The sequence below is a fragment of the Lotus japonicus genome, chromosome 6 (genome assembly GCF_012489685.1).
Source record: "Lotus japonicus ecotype B-129 chromosome 6, LjGifu_v1.2".
NCBI lineage: Eukaryota > Viridiplantae > Streptophyta > Magnoliopsida > Fabales > Fabaceae > Lotus > Lotus japonicus.
In genome coordinates, this window is record NC_080046.1 from 53,933,661 (window position 1) to 53,951,126 (window position 17,466).

Below are 17,466 nucleotides of genomic sequence, written 5' to 3' on the forward strand. Positions count from 1 at the left end.
TTATTTCTAAAAAAATTAATTTAATTACATGCACCAAGCTTGTTAATAGCGCGTCATAGCAGCGCAATAACGCTATAGTGCACCGCTATTCGCGACAATAATGCTCGAAATAGCATTTTTTGAACTTGACGCTAAATTACGCTACCCACCATTAACAGCCCTGATATGCAAACCCATTAACAAGATCTCATCAAATTTTAGAATTATTACATGGCAAAAAAAGATACCCTAGTACCATAGAATCACATAATAACCAAATTAAACAAGGAAAGAGAGGGGGGAGGGCTTTTGTTTAAAAGGAGGGAGAGAGAGCCACTTCAGCCGTACTACAACATCATCATCAAAACAAAACCCTCTTCCCCACTTTCACTGTCCATATCCCCAATCTCTCTATCCCTCTGGGTGTACTTTTCCTCTTCTTGCCCCTCTCTCTGAATGAGCAACAACAACACCAACAACTTCAACATGGCAGATCTCACTTCAGGTTTGCATCATGCCCTTCATCAATCACACACTCTCTCTCTCTCACTCTCATGATTTTCACACAATTTTTTTGATTTTTTTTTTGCAGCTCTCAACGAAGAGAATCAAGCTGACCTAGTCAATGCACTCAAGGTTTGCACTTTGCATGAATTCGCAAACCCCCTTTGTTGCATCAAAAACGAATTTTGCTATCCCCTTAACAGACCCTGTTTTTTAATTTTGATTTTTTTTTTGGGTAAAGTTTTGAACTTTATCGTTATCTACTATGGTTTTGTCCAACTTTGAGTTTTCTTTGAATGATGGGGTTGTGTTCATTGCTGGAAATCAAGTTTTATGTTTTGGGTAATTGGGTTTGTGTCTGGTGATTGGTTGAGTTATTAAGCAATTTTTGTTTGTTTGTTGAATTTGTTTGCAGAGCAAGATACAGAGTCTGGCTGGGATTTACTCTGATGTTCTGGAGAGTCTTGAACCTAATGTCAGGAAGAGAGTTGAAGTTCTCAGGGAGATTCAGGTATACCCTATTCTTACTGGGCTGTTTATATTTTGTCTTTTATGTTTATTGTATAATTTATCCAATCCAGTGTTGTCAAACCGCGATCGCGGACCATCGCGGTATTTTGTCAAATCCGCTATTTCGGCCGATATTTAGCGGCGAATAGCGCGCTATTGTGGGCAATAGCGGAGTCGCGATTAGCCAAAAATCCGCTACGCGCCGCTATAGCTGCTATTTGATAACACTCATATGTGCATTTTATTTAAGTGACTCTGTTAAATGGAGGGAGAGTATCATCATCATTATTTGAATGAAATATATCACTTTAATTTACAAGTTGGTGAGTCTAAAGTTGACATTTGATATGGAGAATGGGTTTCTAGTATATATAATTTCTGATGAACTTTAGTGTATTCAGAAATCTATGTTGTACTTTGGTATGATATTGTTGTAGTATAATTATATTTCATCATGCCATTTCTTTTATTATTTAATTTTTTTTTTCCCTGGCTATATCTCTCATCAGGCTAAAATAGCTGTGTTCTGAATTTCAAATTTGAGTTTGTTTTTTGTGGTTATACTTATACCTTTTCCACCCATTTACAATGTTAAATGAATATGTCAATTGCTTTTGTAGTTTGTACTTGAGCTTTCCTGTTATTGATCCTGTAAAGATGAGTTGGTGTGTTATTCCATTATGTCACCTTGTGAGCTTGTTTTCTAAATGTACAGGGGCAACATGATGAATTTGAGGCGAAGTTTTTAGAGGAGAGAGCAGCTCTTGAAGCCAAATACCAAAGCTTGTATCAACCGTTGTACACAAAGGTATCCTGAGGATTCTGTTATCGCAGTGACTTGCATATGATGTTTAAGCTATCTTTGTGCATGTTGCATAATAGGCTTCTCTTCAATATCAGACATGGTGCTGTTTAAGGCTGCATTACTGGTCCAGATTTCAAATTTAAGCATGCTTATAATTTCTGTTGATCAAAATTTAAATTGTTGAGTCTGATAATGTATTGGAATATTTGACATTTGACGTAATATCTTTGACACTGAACTTATTATAAATGGATGCAGCGCTTTGAAATAGTGAATGGTGTTACTGAAGTGGAGGGGGGAGCAGATGAACCGGCAGCTAAAGGTACTAGAAATGGACACCTTATTCTTTTATTGTTTCAATTCTCTGACCTGGTAATTTGTTTGTGACTTTTGTAGAGAAAGGAGTGCCTTCTTTTTGGCTCAATGCAATGAATAATAATGATGTTTTAACTGAAGAGGTTAGTCAATACTCAATAGTGTTCAACTCAACTGTTAACTTCTCTCCCCCAAATGCTTGTGAGTTTTGCCACAAAATTACTTTTTAATCATCATCTTACTGCTGCTTTTGTGAAGTAGATTTCTGAGCATGATGAAGGTGCTCTCAAGTTTCTTAAAGATATCAAGTGGAGCAGGATAGATGACCCTAAAGGATTCAAACTTGAGTTTTTCTTTGATTCCAATCCGTACTTTTCAAACTCTGTCTTGACTAAAACATATCATATGATTGATGAGGATGAACCTATATTGGAGAAAGCAATTGGGTAAGTCAATCTTTAATTCTTTACACAGGATGCTATTATGCTTTATGTGTTCCATAGTTTACAATCTTGTCAAGTGGCTGGATTGATCTTGAATAAGGCTTGCTTGCATTCTTTTATGTAGGACGGAAATTGAATGGTACCCTGGAAAAAATTTGACCGAGAAGGTTCTGAAGAAAAAGCCTAAGAAGGGTGCTAAGAATGCTAAACCAATTACCAAAACTGAAAAATGTGAAAGTTTCTTCAATTTTTTCAGTCCACCTGAAGTCCCTGATGATGATGATGACATTGATGCAGATATGGTATGGCAGTCTGTATTGATAAACTTATGGTTAAAATTAGTATGCAACATCTAACTACTGCTTGAACAATTTCATTTTCTGACAGGCTGAGGAGCTTCAGAATCAGATGGAACAAGATTATGACATTGGGTGAGCTGAATTTGCCTGCTCATATGCTGTTTAATCATAAATGTTGACTCATGTTGCTATGTGGCATTTGTAATCTTTAATCTGTTCTTCTGACCTGTGATGCTTCTTTAGGTCCACAATAAGAGACAAGATTGTCCCCCATGCTGTATCATGGTTTACTGGGGAGGCCCTTCAGGGAGATGAGTTTGAAGATCTCGAGGATGAAGAAGATGACGATGAAGATGACGAAGAGGATGATGATGAAGATGATGATGACGATGATGAAGATGAGGAAGAGCTTAAGACTAAAAAGAAGGTATAATATTAATTGGTTTGAAGTGTGCTGAAACCTTGTTTATTTTTCATTTGAGGTTTGAACCTGACTTTGTTTTTCATGTTTCCTCTGGTGCCAATTTCCTTTTGAATGTTGCTGCAGCCATCCCCAAACAAGGTACGTTTATTTTGATTTTTCTTATTTTAATTAATAATTAAGTCATATGGACACATCGGGTCTCACCCTAGATATTATGCTGTACTATACATGTCTTGTTTTCTTCTTAAATTTGTTTGCATGATGCTGTATCAGTTAACATTGTCTTTATTTTCCATGGCTCTCTTAACATTCCATTCCTGATTTTGATTTTGGCTTTACATGTTCAGAAGGGTGGAAAAGCACAGCTTGGCGATGGTGGTGAGCGGCCTCCAGAGTGCAAGCAGCAGTAGATGTTTGTCACTTCAGTTCGCTATGGAGTTGACAGTTGCTTTGGGGTGCCAAGATGCATGATGAAAAAGTTGGGTTTCAATTTGATGCTGTTTTTCATGGTCCTTGATTAATTTTCCTCCCTAGATCAGTAGATCCTATAGTCTAAATTATTCAGTCCCTTTTCTATCCATTTGGAGAATATGGTTATATAGTTTTAGGGGTGCTGTTTTTTTATTACTGCTGGAATTTATATGTCCGATCCAGTTACTTCAAAATACATAGTTTGTGCTTCATCAAAATCAATTTTGCCCGTTAAATGGGATCAGTATTGCAGCGAAGGTACTTGATTTTGCATTTTACTATCCTCCATTTTTTCATTGACAAGTTATTAAATTCAAATACTTGAATTGAAGGAAGTTGTGAAAGCATAAAGGGCCTTTTCATAGAGGGATATCATGTTATATGATATGTCTTAAGGGGTCTGGTTGCAATGTGAACGAGAAGGAGTGATAAGTTTGTTCTTTGTAGAATTTGAGAATTGAGAGAGTATTGATTTAAGAAATACTGTTTTCCCTTTGGCAATTGAATTATAATTGAACTTTTTTTTTAAGGGTTTTAGGTGATAAAGAGAAATTATGACCTTGTTTTTAAAGTAAAAATAAAAATAAAAATGTTACTAAAAATCTCATTATCATGTTTTGAAATTAGCTTTATTCAACAAAAAAGTTAAATATTTCATTTTTCTCAAAATTGATTAATGATTATGAACAGATTCAGAAAGACAACACAAATGTTTATAGCTGCTCACAATTTATTTTCCTATTTTTTTGGCAAAATTTATGGCTTTTGCAAATGTGATTTTAAAGTTGAGTTTGTAAAGTTGATCAGATTAGTTTGATTTTGTAAAATAAGTATTAAAAAAAAAAACCATGTAACTTTTTTTTTGAGAATGTAAGCTTATTTTAATTGTTTTGATATAATTATTCATAGCGTTCTTTTTCATATTTTTTTTTTACTTTTCTTTGCTTTTCCTATTAAATCTAAATCACACATCTGATCTTTTAGTCTTCTCTTTTTTTTTTTTTCCAATACTCTCACAAGGTGGAGATAAATTTGAGATGTCAATTGAACTTCACCTAGTGACATAGTACGCTCTTTTAAGTCACATAAATGAAAACTTCATCGTCCCTCGGCTCTGTTTCAAGGTCGCTGCATCCCAATTCTTCATGACTTCATCTATGCATAGACATTGGGAGTCTCCTGCTCAAGAGTCCTTATAAGTTAAATGTGGATGTAACTTTTATGAAAGATAAGGATGGGGTATTGGAGTTATCATTTGAGACGCATAAGGAATAATTTTGCTCAAGAGCTTCTTTTTGGGACGTTAATTGGGATTAGCTATTTTTTAGGATGTTAATAGGAATTAGGGTAACACTCGTAGATATGGAAGAGAGAAACACAAAAAAGGTACTAAATGAGAAGAGAACATATTATTGGAATATGGGAAAAAATTGTAGCTCGAAATGCACGAGACAATTTATTATTACACTCGATGTTCCTTTTTTTTTAATTAATGTCCGGGTCGAAGCTCAAAGAAAAAAAAAACTTGACCCTTACATAAAGGGTGTTATGAGAATCAAACAAAAAATGACATAACTATAAAAGAGGGAAAAACATCATATATATGCAACGACATGAGCAAAGACAAGTCATTCTTTGCAAATGAGTATGTAACTGAACTCGCCTTACGCTTGCAATGATATCGAAAGCATTGACCAAACAACTTCTTGATTTCCCTAACCAAATGGGCGCATGGGTGAGAAGCTTGGCAACCCTTGTTGAGGAAACCAATTGCCAACTTAAAATTCGACTCAATAATGATCCTTAAAAAGTCCCTTAAAATTAGGGATGGTAATTTTGCCCAAACCCATGGGTACCCGCCCAAACCCGATCCGATTTGACGGGCAAAATTCGAGTTGACTGGATTTGGGTTTGGGTTTGGGTTTTGCCCGTTACTGTAGCCATTTATGAGTTTGGGTTTGGTATTAGTTAAATCCGTGCTCATACCCGCCCAAACCCGAACCCAAAGATACCCGAAACATAAAATTACAAAAAAACCCTCATATATATATATATTTATAAACTTTGTTCTTAGTGTTTGATGATTAATTGTACTTTTGTATGTTTGAGAAAGTAAATTCTAAACTATTGTTGTCTCACTTTAGTGATGGATGAGGATGATGAATAGTATTTGTTTTTTTCTTTCTTTCTATGAATTTCACTTTTTTTTTATATGAAAGTAATTAAGTTCTGGATTGAGTTGCTACGTAACTAATGAGTTTGGGTTTGAGTTTCGGGTAAATCCGAAACCCAATGGATTTGGGCATGGATTTCATTTTATCGCCCATAAGGTTTGTGTTTGGGTTTGGGTTCTGGGATTTAAGTTTGGGTTTGGTAATTGTAAAACCCGTGTCCGATCCTACCCGTTGTTATCCCTGCTTAAAATAGCAATTTGGAAATGAGAATGATAAACTTAATTGAATACCAACAAGTTGTTGATCTAGTGGTAAACGAACTAGATCCCCGTAAGAATGATAACACATGTTTGAATTTGAATTTCAGAAAAAACATGCAACCGTATTCGAATGAGTGTCCATCGAGGAAAAAAAACTTAGTTGAATAATTTAATTTAACTAGATAAAATTAATTGTTGGGTGAGAAACAGGTTTGTTTCTTTTCCTCTCTGAAATTGAAAATGGAGGGAAACCAAACCCTAAAAATGAGGCAAAAGGGTCCTTGGCTCCATGCAATTGCAATGCAATATAAAATTAGAAAAAAAAAAAAAACAAATTCAGTTTCCTGCAGTTCTCACTCCACACTTCATCTTCCACATTTGGTGCTTCCATGGCGAGGCTGCTTCGCAACGCCAACACGTTCCTTCTCAAGCGCTCTTTCCTTCACCATAACCTTCCCACTGTAATGCATTACACACATCCTTTTTTTTTTCTTTTCTCGTTTTACGTGCTTAGACATTGGCTTGGTTTCGGTGCATGTACGATGATCGATTCGCTTACCCTTTTGCTCGCAGCGTTCTTGCTATGAACAAGGAGTAGTGGGCACGTCTCAAGTTTTGAGCTTTTCAACGCATAAAGGTTTTTGATACTTTTTCCCTTCTCGCACCTTTCATAGAGAATGTGTTCCAATTTGTGATTGATTTTCATTTTGTTGAGTTGATTCTAGAATTTAGATGCTGTTTTAGTGTTGTATGAACCAAGCAGGACAAAAAAATGAAATTTTTGTTGTGAGTTTCATGCATTTTAGTCCCGGTAAGCACAATACTGGGTTTGATGTTTTTCCCTCTTTTGGGGTAGGGGTTTTTGGAGGGGAAGGTAGGGGAGTTCTATGTTATTAAACTTTTTTTTGGGTGCATCGGAAAGACAAATTACACCTTGTACAATTCGCTCCTCAACCCATGTCCCCACAGCTCTTACCACTTGAGCTATCATTCGGGGACAAAGGATAAATTAAGAGAATTATATACTGTGTATGATAATATACAAAGGATAAAAATATTAAGTTCATGTTAGTCTATATCAGGGTTGTTAATGGCGGATAGCGTAGTGTAGCAGCAAGCCCAAAAAACGCTATTTCGAGCGCTATAGCGGCAAATAGCGCAAATAGCGGTAAATAGTGGAGTAGCGGTGAACCCCCAGGGCGCTACGCTATAGGCTATTGCGCAGCTATAGCGCGCTATTAACAAGCCTGGTCTATATCTTTCATTCTAAGAAGGTATCAAATTAGAAAATATTATTTGTCTAAATGAAAATTTTGCCACTGCATCCCTTCCCCTCCAAAACCCCCTCCCAAGCCACAAGAGTTTGTGCTGATTTTGTGTTAATGATGTTTTTTATATACATGAAGGTAAAAGGCGCTCTAAGTCAGATGGAGATGAGTCTAGTGAAGAGAACATGTCTAAAAAAGATTTGGCCCTACAACAAGCCCTAGATCAGATCACTTCTGCATTTGGAAAGGGATCTATCATGTGGCTTGGTCGTTCTGTCTCACCCAAAAATGTACCTGTGGTGTCAACTGGTTCTTTTGCTCTTGATATAGCTCTTGGAATCGGTGGTCTTCCAAAGGTATCCTTAGATCTTTTTCTTTTGATGCGCCTGATTCAATATTGAGATTTTATTTAAATACATTGAATGAGTTGTTATTGGATAAGTTACTCATGCTGATGACAGAGGATATATGTATTTTTTGCTCTGGCTCAATTTGTTAAGTTCCTCTCCACATTTCTTTTGCATGTTTCCTTTCATTTACACTTTTTATAATTTATTCTGATCTATCGAAAAATCATCATCTATTACTGTTTTGTATGCCCATCACTTGTTAATCTTCTTTACTGATTGTTGTTTTGATAGTGACTGTGTGAAATATGTTCCTGGTTATGAGATGACACTTGCATTTTGGTTTCCATATATGTCATTGGAGATATATATGTTGAGAAAGAGCAATGAGAGAATCAATCTTATGTTTCATTGTGCAACAATTATGTTTTGATTATTGTATATAACTGTGATGTCTTTAGGGGCGTGTTGTGGAAATATTTGGTCCCGAGGCTTCTGGGAAAACAACTCTTGCTTTGCACGTGATTTCAGAGGCACAAAAGCTAGGAGGTTATCTTTATGTGCTATTTTGAAGTGATAACTGTGATCTCTATAAGTCCATTGCTTATGTGTTCTGCTTGTATTAGATTAAGCATTTCAACTGTTGTTTGTTATATGTATGACCATAATCGTCATGTTCTGATATTTTTCCCTTTCTCTTACATGTGACTAATCATAATCATAATGTCATACTTTGAATGGATGTTTTTTTATTTTGATTTTTATGACATTTTAATGTATGTCTAAATTAGCTTCTCTTACGCTTTTGACTAATACTGTTTAAAAAATGAAAATTTGGTGTTCCCATTCATCCAAGTCCAAGGCTTGTCATTTTATTAATTTGTGCTTCAAAACTTCACCACAATTTGTAGGTGCTTCCAGATTTTTTAGTTGCATGAACAGGGTTATGTTCTACCCTCTCCACCCCTCCCCCTCCTTTTTGATATAGAATGAAGAGGTTGTACTGTTTGTTTAATTTAAATTTTACACTAATTATCTTTGGGGGCTATGCTAATCTTTTTGCACTTAATGCTACCATGAGTTAAATGAAGATTACTACTAGGGCTGTATACTTTTGGTAGTTGGTTCCGTGGTTAACTGGTTAACTTATTAACAGTATCTCTATTAATTAATTTGTTTGTATCATGTAGGCTATTGTGCCTTTGTTGATGCTGAGCATGCACTTGATAAGACACTTGCAGAGTCTATTGGGGTAAATACTAAGAACTTGCTTCTCTCACAACCAGATTGTGGTGAACAAGCACTTAGCCTTGTGGATACCTTAATCCGGAGTGGTTCAGTTGATGTAGTTGTTGTTGACAGTGTAAGTATGGAAGTCTTCATCTTTTTTTTTTATTAGTACTTTCTTGAGTGTGTGGGTGTGTGATGAATTAATTCTACTTCAACTTTTGTACAGCTAGTAGTATGTTTGGTAAGTTCTTGGGATCCTGAAATCTGTGATGTGGGTCCTGTTGTGGAATTGATGTGTCTTTTAGCATAGACACTAGACCTATCGAAGTTCTTAATCCTTTTTTCGTATTTTTTCTTTGTAATTTTAATAGGTTTTAGATTATGGTATTTGCATCTTTTTTCTCTAAGTTAAGTAAACGTCTTCAACTTTTGCATAAACATGTGTCTTTGAGCATAGACACTAGGCCTAATTTTCAAAGTTCTCAATCCTTTTTATGTATTTTGTATTTTTATTTTTAATAGGTTTTAGATTACATTACTAGTATCTTTAGTAAACGTCCTTGACTTTTTGCCATGTTTCCATTTATAGGTGGCTGCTCTTGTTCCTAAAGGTGAGCTTGATGGTGAGATGGGTGATGCTCATATGGCAATGCAAGCTAGGTTGATGAGCCAGGCACTGCGGAAATTGTGCCACTCCTTGTCACTTTCACAATGTATATTGATTTTTATAAACCAGGTATCGGCTACCGTTGATTATTTCACTGTCATTGATTTTCTTTTGGCTTAATTGTGAAAATAATTTTATTTTTTCTTGAGCAATGTAGGTTGCATAGCAAAATTATGTTCTTGTTGGATTAGTCTGATGTATACTGATATCACATTGGTCTATGACTAAGTTTTGTGGTCTTGAGTCAGTGTGGTTCCATTTGCATTTAATGGTTGAGCTTGGGCTTGTCTAGTGTGCGATAGCCAATGTGCTTTTAGGTTCATTACTACAAGGTATTGTTGTTTGTTAGGAATTTAGAGCATAAATATGAAGATAAATGTTTTCAGTAGAAATACCAAGAAAACCATGGATAACCAGACACTGCTCCTCGGGGAAGATTCTTGCCCATCTCAAAAGCTGAATACACTAACCCATACAAAATATCACTATGGCATGGTCTCAACTCTCATTTTTCTCATCACTAACTTCCCGCATCCTCACCCTGCCCTTTCTGACCTTGTTTCATTGCTCTTCTATAATACCTCTTCCAAACCATAGGCCCATGAGCTACTATCCGGCCTTTTAACTTTCTCTCTATCCAATTCAAGCCTCACAGTTCCATTGTTGTAATTTGTATGTTTTATAATTTTCACTATGTTGTTGTGTTGATATTTAACTTTTGTTCCGCCTGGCCTTTTTTTGGTTCGTGTTCTAGTTAATGTTATTTCCTAGCTACAGTTTCATCCATTTTCTTTTTTATCCAGGTAAAGCTGCATGAGTGCAAAATTTAGTGCATGCTTTGATGTGTAAATTGTAAATATTAGAGATCAAAGTACTAAGGTTATAATAGTACTCTTAATAGAAAGCAACATGGATTCCATTGACCAAAAACTAAGAAAGATGGAATGTGTTGTTGTATTTTGACATAAATGATTATCTAAACTGATTTAATGTGATGCTGATATATCGGTACTGATGTTTCGGTGTGCTAATTTCCGTTTGCTAGTTTACCAATTTTGTGAAGTTGTGGAGGCTGAGCTTACATTTCAGGCTTCATGATTTTGCTTGGTTGAGATAGCTGTTTGGTCCTAGGAATGTTCTTGTTAAATGAGATGCATGTTACTGTCTTTTACTGTTTATATATCGTGTAAGAGTATATGAATCTTCTTTTTTTGGTATAGGTAATTTTGTTCAAATTACCTGAGGGAAAGATTTATCTTTTAATTATGGGAACTTTTGTGTATGCTTCTCCAGGTGAGGTCAAAGATTTCTACTTTTGGGGGATTTGGTGGGCCTACTGAAGTTACTTGTGGTGGTAATGCATTGAAATTTTATTCTTCTGTGCGGCTAAATATCAAAAGAATAGGGCTTGTCAAGAAGGGTGAAGAGGTACTAATCATCTATTAATTCTTCTTTTCTCTTGCAATTATTATTGTCTCAAATAGAGTTATTAATTGCTCACAGTGCTGACCCTTAAATTGGTACACTACAGTAGCTAATCTTGTATAAAGCCTGTTTCACTCGTGCTTGATCTTTTGAATGTGATCTATGTCTGTGCCATATTGTTTTAATATTGCTTTGAATGCATTTAAGTCTAATTTATGGTATACTCTACCTTTATGGCATTTTACTTTACAGACTTTAGGAAGCCATGTTCTTGTCAAGGTTGTGAAGAACAAGCATGCCCCTCCATTTAAAACTGCACAGTTTGAGCTTGAGTTTGGCAAGGGTATATGTAGAGACGCAGAGATTATAGAGTTGAGCATAAAATACAAACTCATTAGAAAGAGTGGTTCATTTTATGAATATAATGGCCGGAATTACCACGGTAAGGATGCTCTAAAGAGGTTCCTGGCTGACAGTGGCAGTACAGAAGAATTAGCAACAAAGCTAAGGGAGAAACTTCTTAATGGCGAGACAGATACGGCTCCAGAGGCGCAAGTGACGATTGGAGATGTTTCGGAAGAAACGGTATTTCCTGATTCTACTGATGAAGAAGCAGCTGCTGTTGTCGAAGCATGAATTTGGACGTGAGGCATCATGCATTATTTTCCCTGGATTAAAAATGTCATTTTCCTGGCCAAATGAGGTTTCTTCACCCTCTTTTCGTGTGAGACTAATCCTCACTTGAAGTAACTATTGTGATTTGTGTGTGCCATAGATTGAGGAAGTGACCACAAAAGGCCCCCACTCAAATGAAGAAGGCTCTAACAAGCAACTATTCCTCATGCTTCTATTTTGGAACGATACATTCACATTTCCTTGTAAATTGGAAATTTTGGCCATTTTATGTGCAGGTCATGAGTCATGTGGCAAGTCCAAGTTTTGTGGCTGAGAGGAAATGATTTTCTACCTGGTTAGGAATCAAGGGCCAAGGGTAGTCAAGTGTTTGTGATAGTTTAGGATTGATGGCTATGTATCTCATTACTAGCTAGTGGTAATGTGGTATGAACTATGAACGAAAATTGAATAGGTTATTTGTGATACATGTTTAATTTGCAGATAAAAAATTCAGTTTTCTCCAGTAAAAAATAGCAGAGCGATAGATGAGAAGTTATCTCCACCAATTGTTTGGTGGAGATAGCTTTTCTTAGATTTTTTACACGTATCATCTCCAAATACATTCTTGTGTTACAGTTTTTAAATCATCACCACATAAATTTTAAATTTTGGTGTTTTCAACAGTAATTTGAGTAATTCTTTACCTAGAAAAATTTGCACATGTTAATATTGACACATGGAGGAAAAAAAATGTGAAAGCATGGTAGCATCTGCTTGTTGTTTTTCCTTTCCTGGTTGATTATAATCCATCCAACCTATTTCCACCCCTATTCTTCATATTTGAAGAGTATTTCTTTTCACTACACTATTCAAACTTTATTTCGTTCGTAAATTTACATAAGCATTATCCTCACTGGATAAGTTCTTAAAAACAAGATAATGAAATCAAAAAATGTGTAACTTTGTGCTAATTATTTCTATAAACATTTTATAATATCACAATATAAAAAATATTCCTTAATTTGACTAGTATTAGACATTTATGGTGTGTTTGAAAGAGTTGATTTAAACTTGTTTTAGGGTAGAACTTTCATGCCCTTTCAAATTTAGGGGTTATGCTGTTCTATGTCCTATGTCATCTTAATAACTAAAATGTTAATTTTAAAACTCATTATTTTTCATAACATGACATGACCTTTATTACATTAAACAACCACTTATTGGTCAATTATGAGAGATGACAACAACTAGGACATGAAAAAGTTATCCCATATCCTGGGGTTGTCTAAATGACCCACGATAAAATTTGGGTTAAATAACACATCATCAAATCACATTTGAGATAAATGAGTTGGAAATAAATTAATAAATAAAATATAGAAATTTCAACTCACTTATCTTCAATGTGATTGGATGATGGATTATTTAACCCAAACTTTATCATGAGTCATTTAGACAACCTTCATATCTTATAGCATAATCAGTTAAGCAAATATTTAGTTAAGTTTATAAAAAGCTATTCCATATCTTATAATCCACTTAGAATTAGCTCGTTTGAACTTGATAAGCTTTTTATATTATCAAGAATAAATGGTCACACACTTACACCTAACATAAGATTATAAATAAGTTTTTGTTCAGATGAATATTTAATTAAATTATTTATTTAAACGTATCCTTAGACGTGTATGAATCATATAGTATACTTCTACTCCAGAGATTATTCTTTCCTATCTTCTATTGATTTGGTTTGCATAGAATGTCAAGGTTTCATGACGTATGGTGTTACGAGGGATTTTGGGAAATCATTGTAGCTATCACGTAGTTGTTCAGAGATAAGTCAATCTTGAAACTTCTACTTTGATTCATTGAATGCTCTGTAGTCTGTACTGAAGTTATCAATAAGCCCCAGCAATGAATAACTTATAACACCAAGTAGACTTTGACAAAAGATCATGTGTTTTATGTCAGGAGACCTCAAAGTTCATCTGTCCTGAAGTCTTCATCAACAAGTATTTGTCTCCATCCCAAAAAGGACTCACTTGTCTTGATTACCAGAAGAAGACAAACCCTTCAATAATTAAATTAATAAACCTATGTGTAATGTTCTGAGCTGGCTTAATATAAATCCTGCTATATAGCCAAATCCCAAATTCATCTCACTGTCCTTTGTCTAGCTGTTAAAACTTAAAATGATGCTAAGAGACTTGCACACCAATTTTGTGTGATTTGTTTGGTGATCAAAATGATGCTAAGATGAGACGATGCTTATGGAAAAACATTTGTTGAGAGAAACCTACTCATTTAATGTGATATCAGGGCATCGAGAGAGATTAGTCTCATGATTACCAACGGTGAGATACATTGTGAAATAAAAAAAATGATGCTATTGCGCACCAATTTTGTGCATTTTTTTATGAATAACATGTATTATGTAATTAACAAGCATATAATATAATCATTATTTACATTAAATTTCATATGTGAGTAACTAAAAATATTTATTATTTAAAAAAAAACTAAATATTTTTTTCTAGGGAGTCTGTGTGGGCCTAAACTATGAAAATAAAGCCCAGCTGAAGACTTCAAAAAAGCCCAAAAAAACACCAGGGTCTCCCTTCTCGTGCAAGCTGCGGCGTAACCCTTTTCGGCACCATCTCTGCCTCCGTCGCAGAGTTTGCTCCGCCCTCTTCGTCCGGTTTTCGTTCTCGCCCACAGGTTCGCAGTCTCCATTTGAATACCATTCGTTTCTGTGTACTTGTATTTCTTGGTTCATACTGCAACCTGTTTCTGTTACTGTGTTTATTTGAGCACACTCAGTGTTCAGCTCACACAAAACTTCTGTTCATCTATGCATTGTTGAAGTGAATATATGGTTTCATATACTAGGAAGATAGTGTAGAGTACTGAGGTTTTCTGTTTCCATGTTGTAGCAATTTCCTATCTGTTGCTAGATAGACTAGAATTTGTCATTCATGTTCATGTTCAGATTATTTTGTTGTTTTGTTAGGATTTGGATAGTGTGATGGCCAAGAAGGCGAACAAAGCGATGAACAAGAGTTTGAAAAGGGTCACTGCTATTAATAAACCATCTGAGGGTCCTGATTTTTTGGTATGTCAATGTTTATTATCACTTGATTTTTTTTGTTTTGTCAATGGTGTTTTGATTTGACATTTAATTTTTGATTTTCCATTGTTGAAGCCTTTGGAAGGTGGTCCTGCTCGTAAACTTCCTGAACAGAAACCGTTGGAGAATAAGGGCAGGGTCTTGTATGTTGGTCGGATTCCGCATGGGTTCTATGAGAAGGAGATTGAAGGTTGAGTTCACTTCACCTATGTTTTGTTGTTTGTTCCTCAATTTTTTAATATTGTTTAGCTGGAATATGTGTTTATAATTTGGTAATTGTAGGTTATTTTGGACAATTTGGAACCATCAAGAGATTGAGAATTGCCAGAAACAAAACGGTTTGGTTCCTAAACTTGTTTCCTGTATATCTGTTTTTTTGCTTACTCTTGTGCCAACTTAATTATTATTTTTGGCTTGGTTCACTTTTATCCCGAAAATCGTAATTATAATTTCACTGGCTATTCGTCTGGAATGTTTCATTATTTTGTGTGTCTGTTCTCCAAATTTGAAAAAATTTCAGTTTCAAAATGAAAAATGTTCAGACATTATATGTTAATAGGTATCAGTTCCTCTTGCCTTTAGCCCTTTAGCATTCATTGCCTGGAAGACAATGCCGGTGTGGATCAATGTTTTGATCCTTTTTTGTTGTGACTGGTTCTTTTGGATGGATGTTTGGCCTTTGAGCCATTATGTTACTTGGTTCAGAAAAATACATGCATTCAACAACATCTATTTACCGTTTAATTATCCTTTTCGCTGATAATTGATATTAGTTTTAGCTGATTGATATTGATCATACCTATTTCTTGATGTTTAACAGACTGGAAAATCAAGACATTTTGGGTTCATAGAATTCGAATCTCCTGAGGTAGTTGTTGTTTCCTCTGACCGGTTGCTGTATTGTGACTTGTGGCTTTTATCTGTAATATAAACTTCTATTTCCCTGTGCTGATGACTTTTTTTCGTTTTGTAGGTAGCAAAAATTGTAGCTGATACTATGCACAATTATCTACTATTTGAACACCTTCTCCAGGTTCATGTGATACCTCCAGAGCATGTTCATTCAATGTTGTAAGTTATTAAATCTTAATCTTGCATTGGTTTTTAACCAAATACCCTACATGCCTAAAAGAAGAGCATAATTCCCAATCATATTTCCAACCTTTCTATTATAGCCTATAAAATACTAGCATATCTAGTCAGTCACATTTGACTGGACTAATTGCATACTAAATGTCTTGAGTCCAGTAAAAGAGTTAGTTTTGTGTCCTGAATATCTTCCAAGAGAATTACATGATGTGGGATTTTTTCTCCGTAGATGGAGAGGATTCAATTACCGTTACAAGCCATTGGACTCGGTCCAAATGCAGCGGGAGCGACATGACAAGGTAACTAGTTCATTAAAGAAGATAGTATATCAGTCTGATTCTCAGTATAAAAGAAAACTTGTTATGTTCATTTTCAGGAAAAAACATTGGAAGAGCACAGGAAGTTGGTCGAAAAGATTTTGAGCCGTGATAAAAAACGACGTAAAAGTATAGTGGCTGCTGGCATTGATTATGAATGCCCTGAGATTGTGAGCTTTTTAACTTTGCCAATATGTGGTTGCTTTGGTGTTCTAAAGTCCAAATCTTGAATTTCATTCTCATGTTGTGTGATTGTTGTTGCAGGTGGGTAACATCCAGCCTGCTCCAAAGAAATTGAAGTTTGAAGACTGAGAGACTACTGTTTTAGAAGTATTAGCAATGACTTGCAAGGTTTAGTGATGTTTTATTCTTGTGCCAAGTGTCTACCTAACTAGCAAATCATGTTATGGCCTCAGTATTTTCTCTACCACAGATTCCTAATAGATCTTATTGAAGAAAACTAAGAAACCAGATATTTTAATTAGTCTTCATTTTTTCCTGAACTTGATTTGGATCAATTGGTCTGAGGTGGACAGTCAAAACCGCCGTCTCTATAAAGCTCCGAACCGATTTTCCACAAAGAATTTTTGAGTAACATTGGATTTCTAATGTATAGGTAATGTGTAGAAAATCAATTGTAGGTTATTATATAGTGACTTGTCATTTTGACCATATTTCAAGACTATATCCATCAAACTTTTCATTGCAGCCTTGGCTCTTGTGTAAACTTGAAGTCAATAGAGGCAACACAAAACTAGTTGGTTAATTATCAAATTACTCCTTAAAAGTTTACACTTGGTTTAAATTTCAACACTAATTGAAGAATTTGCATTAATATATCCTTGTTTTTAGGAAAATTATGGCTTTGACATGCGAACATTGATGTCATGTCATTTTAATTTAAATTTCTACTTAATTAATAATTAAAAATAATCAAAATTAGAAAGAAAAGAAACCCAAAAAAATCATCATCTTCATCCCCATCTTCCATTAACTTTATCATCAATTAAAAAATAAAAACTCAGAAAATCCATTATTTTCATCCCCTTCTTCCATCAACTTCCTTAAACTAGGCGTTCCTCTGTCACATGATCGTCCGAGCTCCTCTGTCTGGCGTGGATCATAACCACAATTCCCCTAAACGCAAGAGTATATTGAAACAATTTTTTTGACTAGGGGCGAAATTTGAGCTGAGTG

General features: G+C 35.1%; 3 protein-coding genes across 3 annotated transcripts; all 3 read left to right on the forward strand.

The window, feature by feature from the left end:
- Positions 1 to 291: 291 nt before the first annotated feature.
- On the forward strand, positions 292 to 4,023 carry LOC130724333 (nucleosome assembly protein 1;3-like). The gene is made up of 12 exons (XM_057575537.1): positions 292 to 484; positions 572 to 615; positions 899 to 994; positions 1,709 to 1,801; positions 2,057 to 2,120; positions 2,195 to 2,256; positions 2,375 to 2,559; positions 2,681 to 2,858; positions 2,944 to 2,987; positions 3,099 to 3,282; positions 3,403 to 3,417; positions 3,627 to 4,023. The coding sequence occupies exons 1-12, from the start codon at positions 436 to 438 to the stop codon at positions 3,687 to 3,689; spliced, it is 1,077 nt and encodes a 358-aa protein (XP_057431520.1). The 5' UTR covers positions 292 to 435; the 3' UTR covers positions 3,690 to 4,023.
- A 2,400-nt stretch (positions 4,024 to 6,423) lies between these two features.
- LOC130726486 (DNA repair protein recA homolog 3, mitochondrial-like) lies at positions 6,424 to 12,284 on the forward strand. Its single transcript, XM_057577762.1, has 8 exons — positions 6,424 to 6,645; positions 6,758 to 6,821; positions 7,591 to 7,808; positions 8,261 to 8,348; positions 8,990 to 9,162; positions 9,619 to 9,765; positions 10,990 to 11,124; positions 11,374 to 12,284. Exons 1-8 carry the CDS (start codon positions 6,574 to 6,576, stop codon positions 11,755 to 11,757), a joined length of 1,281 nt encoding a protein of 426 aa, XP_057433745.1. The 5' UTR covers positions 6,424 to 6,573; the 3' UTR covers positions 11,758 to 12,284.
- Positions 12,285 to 14,314: 2,030 nt separating this feature from the next.
- On the forward strand, positions 14,315 to 16,772 carry LOC130723476 (uncharacterized RNA-binding protein C1827.05c-like). Its single transcript, XM_057574546.1, has 9 exons — positions 14,315 to 14,454; positions 14,747 to 14,848; positions 14,939 to 15,053; positions 15,146 to 15,201; positions 15,684 to 15,731; positions 15,837 to 15,934; positions 16,182 to 16,251; positions 16,329 to 16,439; positions 16,534 to 16,772. Exons 2-9 carry the CDS (start codon positions 14,762 to 14,764, stop codon positions 16,579 to 16,581), a joined length of 633 nt encoding a protein of 210 aa, XP_057430529.1. The 5' UTR covers positions 14,315 to 14,454; positions 14,747 to 14,761; the 3' UTR covers positions 16,582 to 16,772.
- The last annotated feature ends 694 nt before the right edge of the window (positions 16,773 to 17,466 follow it).

Excerpts from the sequence above, each read along its gene's own strand:
- LOC130726486 (XM_057577762.1), top strand. The coding sequence starts at position 6,574 with ATGGCGAGGCTGCTTCGCAACGCCAACACGTTCCTTCTCAAGCGCTCT. Across the intron at positions 6,646-6,757 it reads TTCACCATAACCTTCCCACT|CGTTCTTGCTATGAACAAGG; the intron begins GTAATGCATTAC and ends TTTTGCTCGCAG. Across the intron at positions 7,809-8,260 it reads GAATCGGTGGTCTTCCAAAG|GGGCGTGTTGTGGAAATATT; the intron begins GTATCCTTAGAT and ends TGATGTCTTTAG.
- LOC130723476 (XM_057574546.1), top strand. The coding sequence starts at position 14,762 with ATGGCCAAGAAGGCGAACAAAGCGATGAACAAGAGTTTGAAAAGGGTC. Across the intron at positions 15,054-15,145 it reads CTATGAGAAGGAGATTGAAG|GTTATTTTGGACAATTTGGA; the intron begins GTTGAGTTCACT and ends TGGTAATTGTAG. Across the intron at positions 16,440-16,533 it reads ATTATGAATGCCCTGAGATT|GTGGGTAACATCCAGCCTGC; the intron begins GTGAGCTTTTTA and ends TTGTTGTTGCAG.
- LOC130724333 (XM_057575537.1), top strand. The coding sequence starts at position 436 with ATGAGCAACAACAACACCAACAACTTCAACATGGCAGATCTCACTTCA. Across the intron at positions 485-571 it reads CATGGCAGATCTCACTTCAG|CTCTCAACGAAGAGAATCAA; the intron begins GTTTGCATCATG and ends TTTTTTTTGCAG. Across the intron at positions 2,121-2,194 it reads AGATGAACCGGCAGCTAAAG|AGAAAGGAGTGCCTTCTTTT; the intron begins GTACTAGAAATG and ends TGACTTTTGTAG.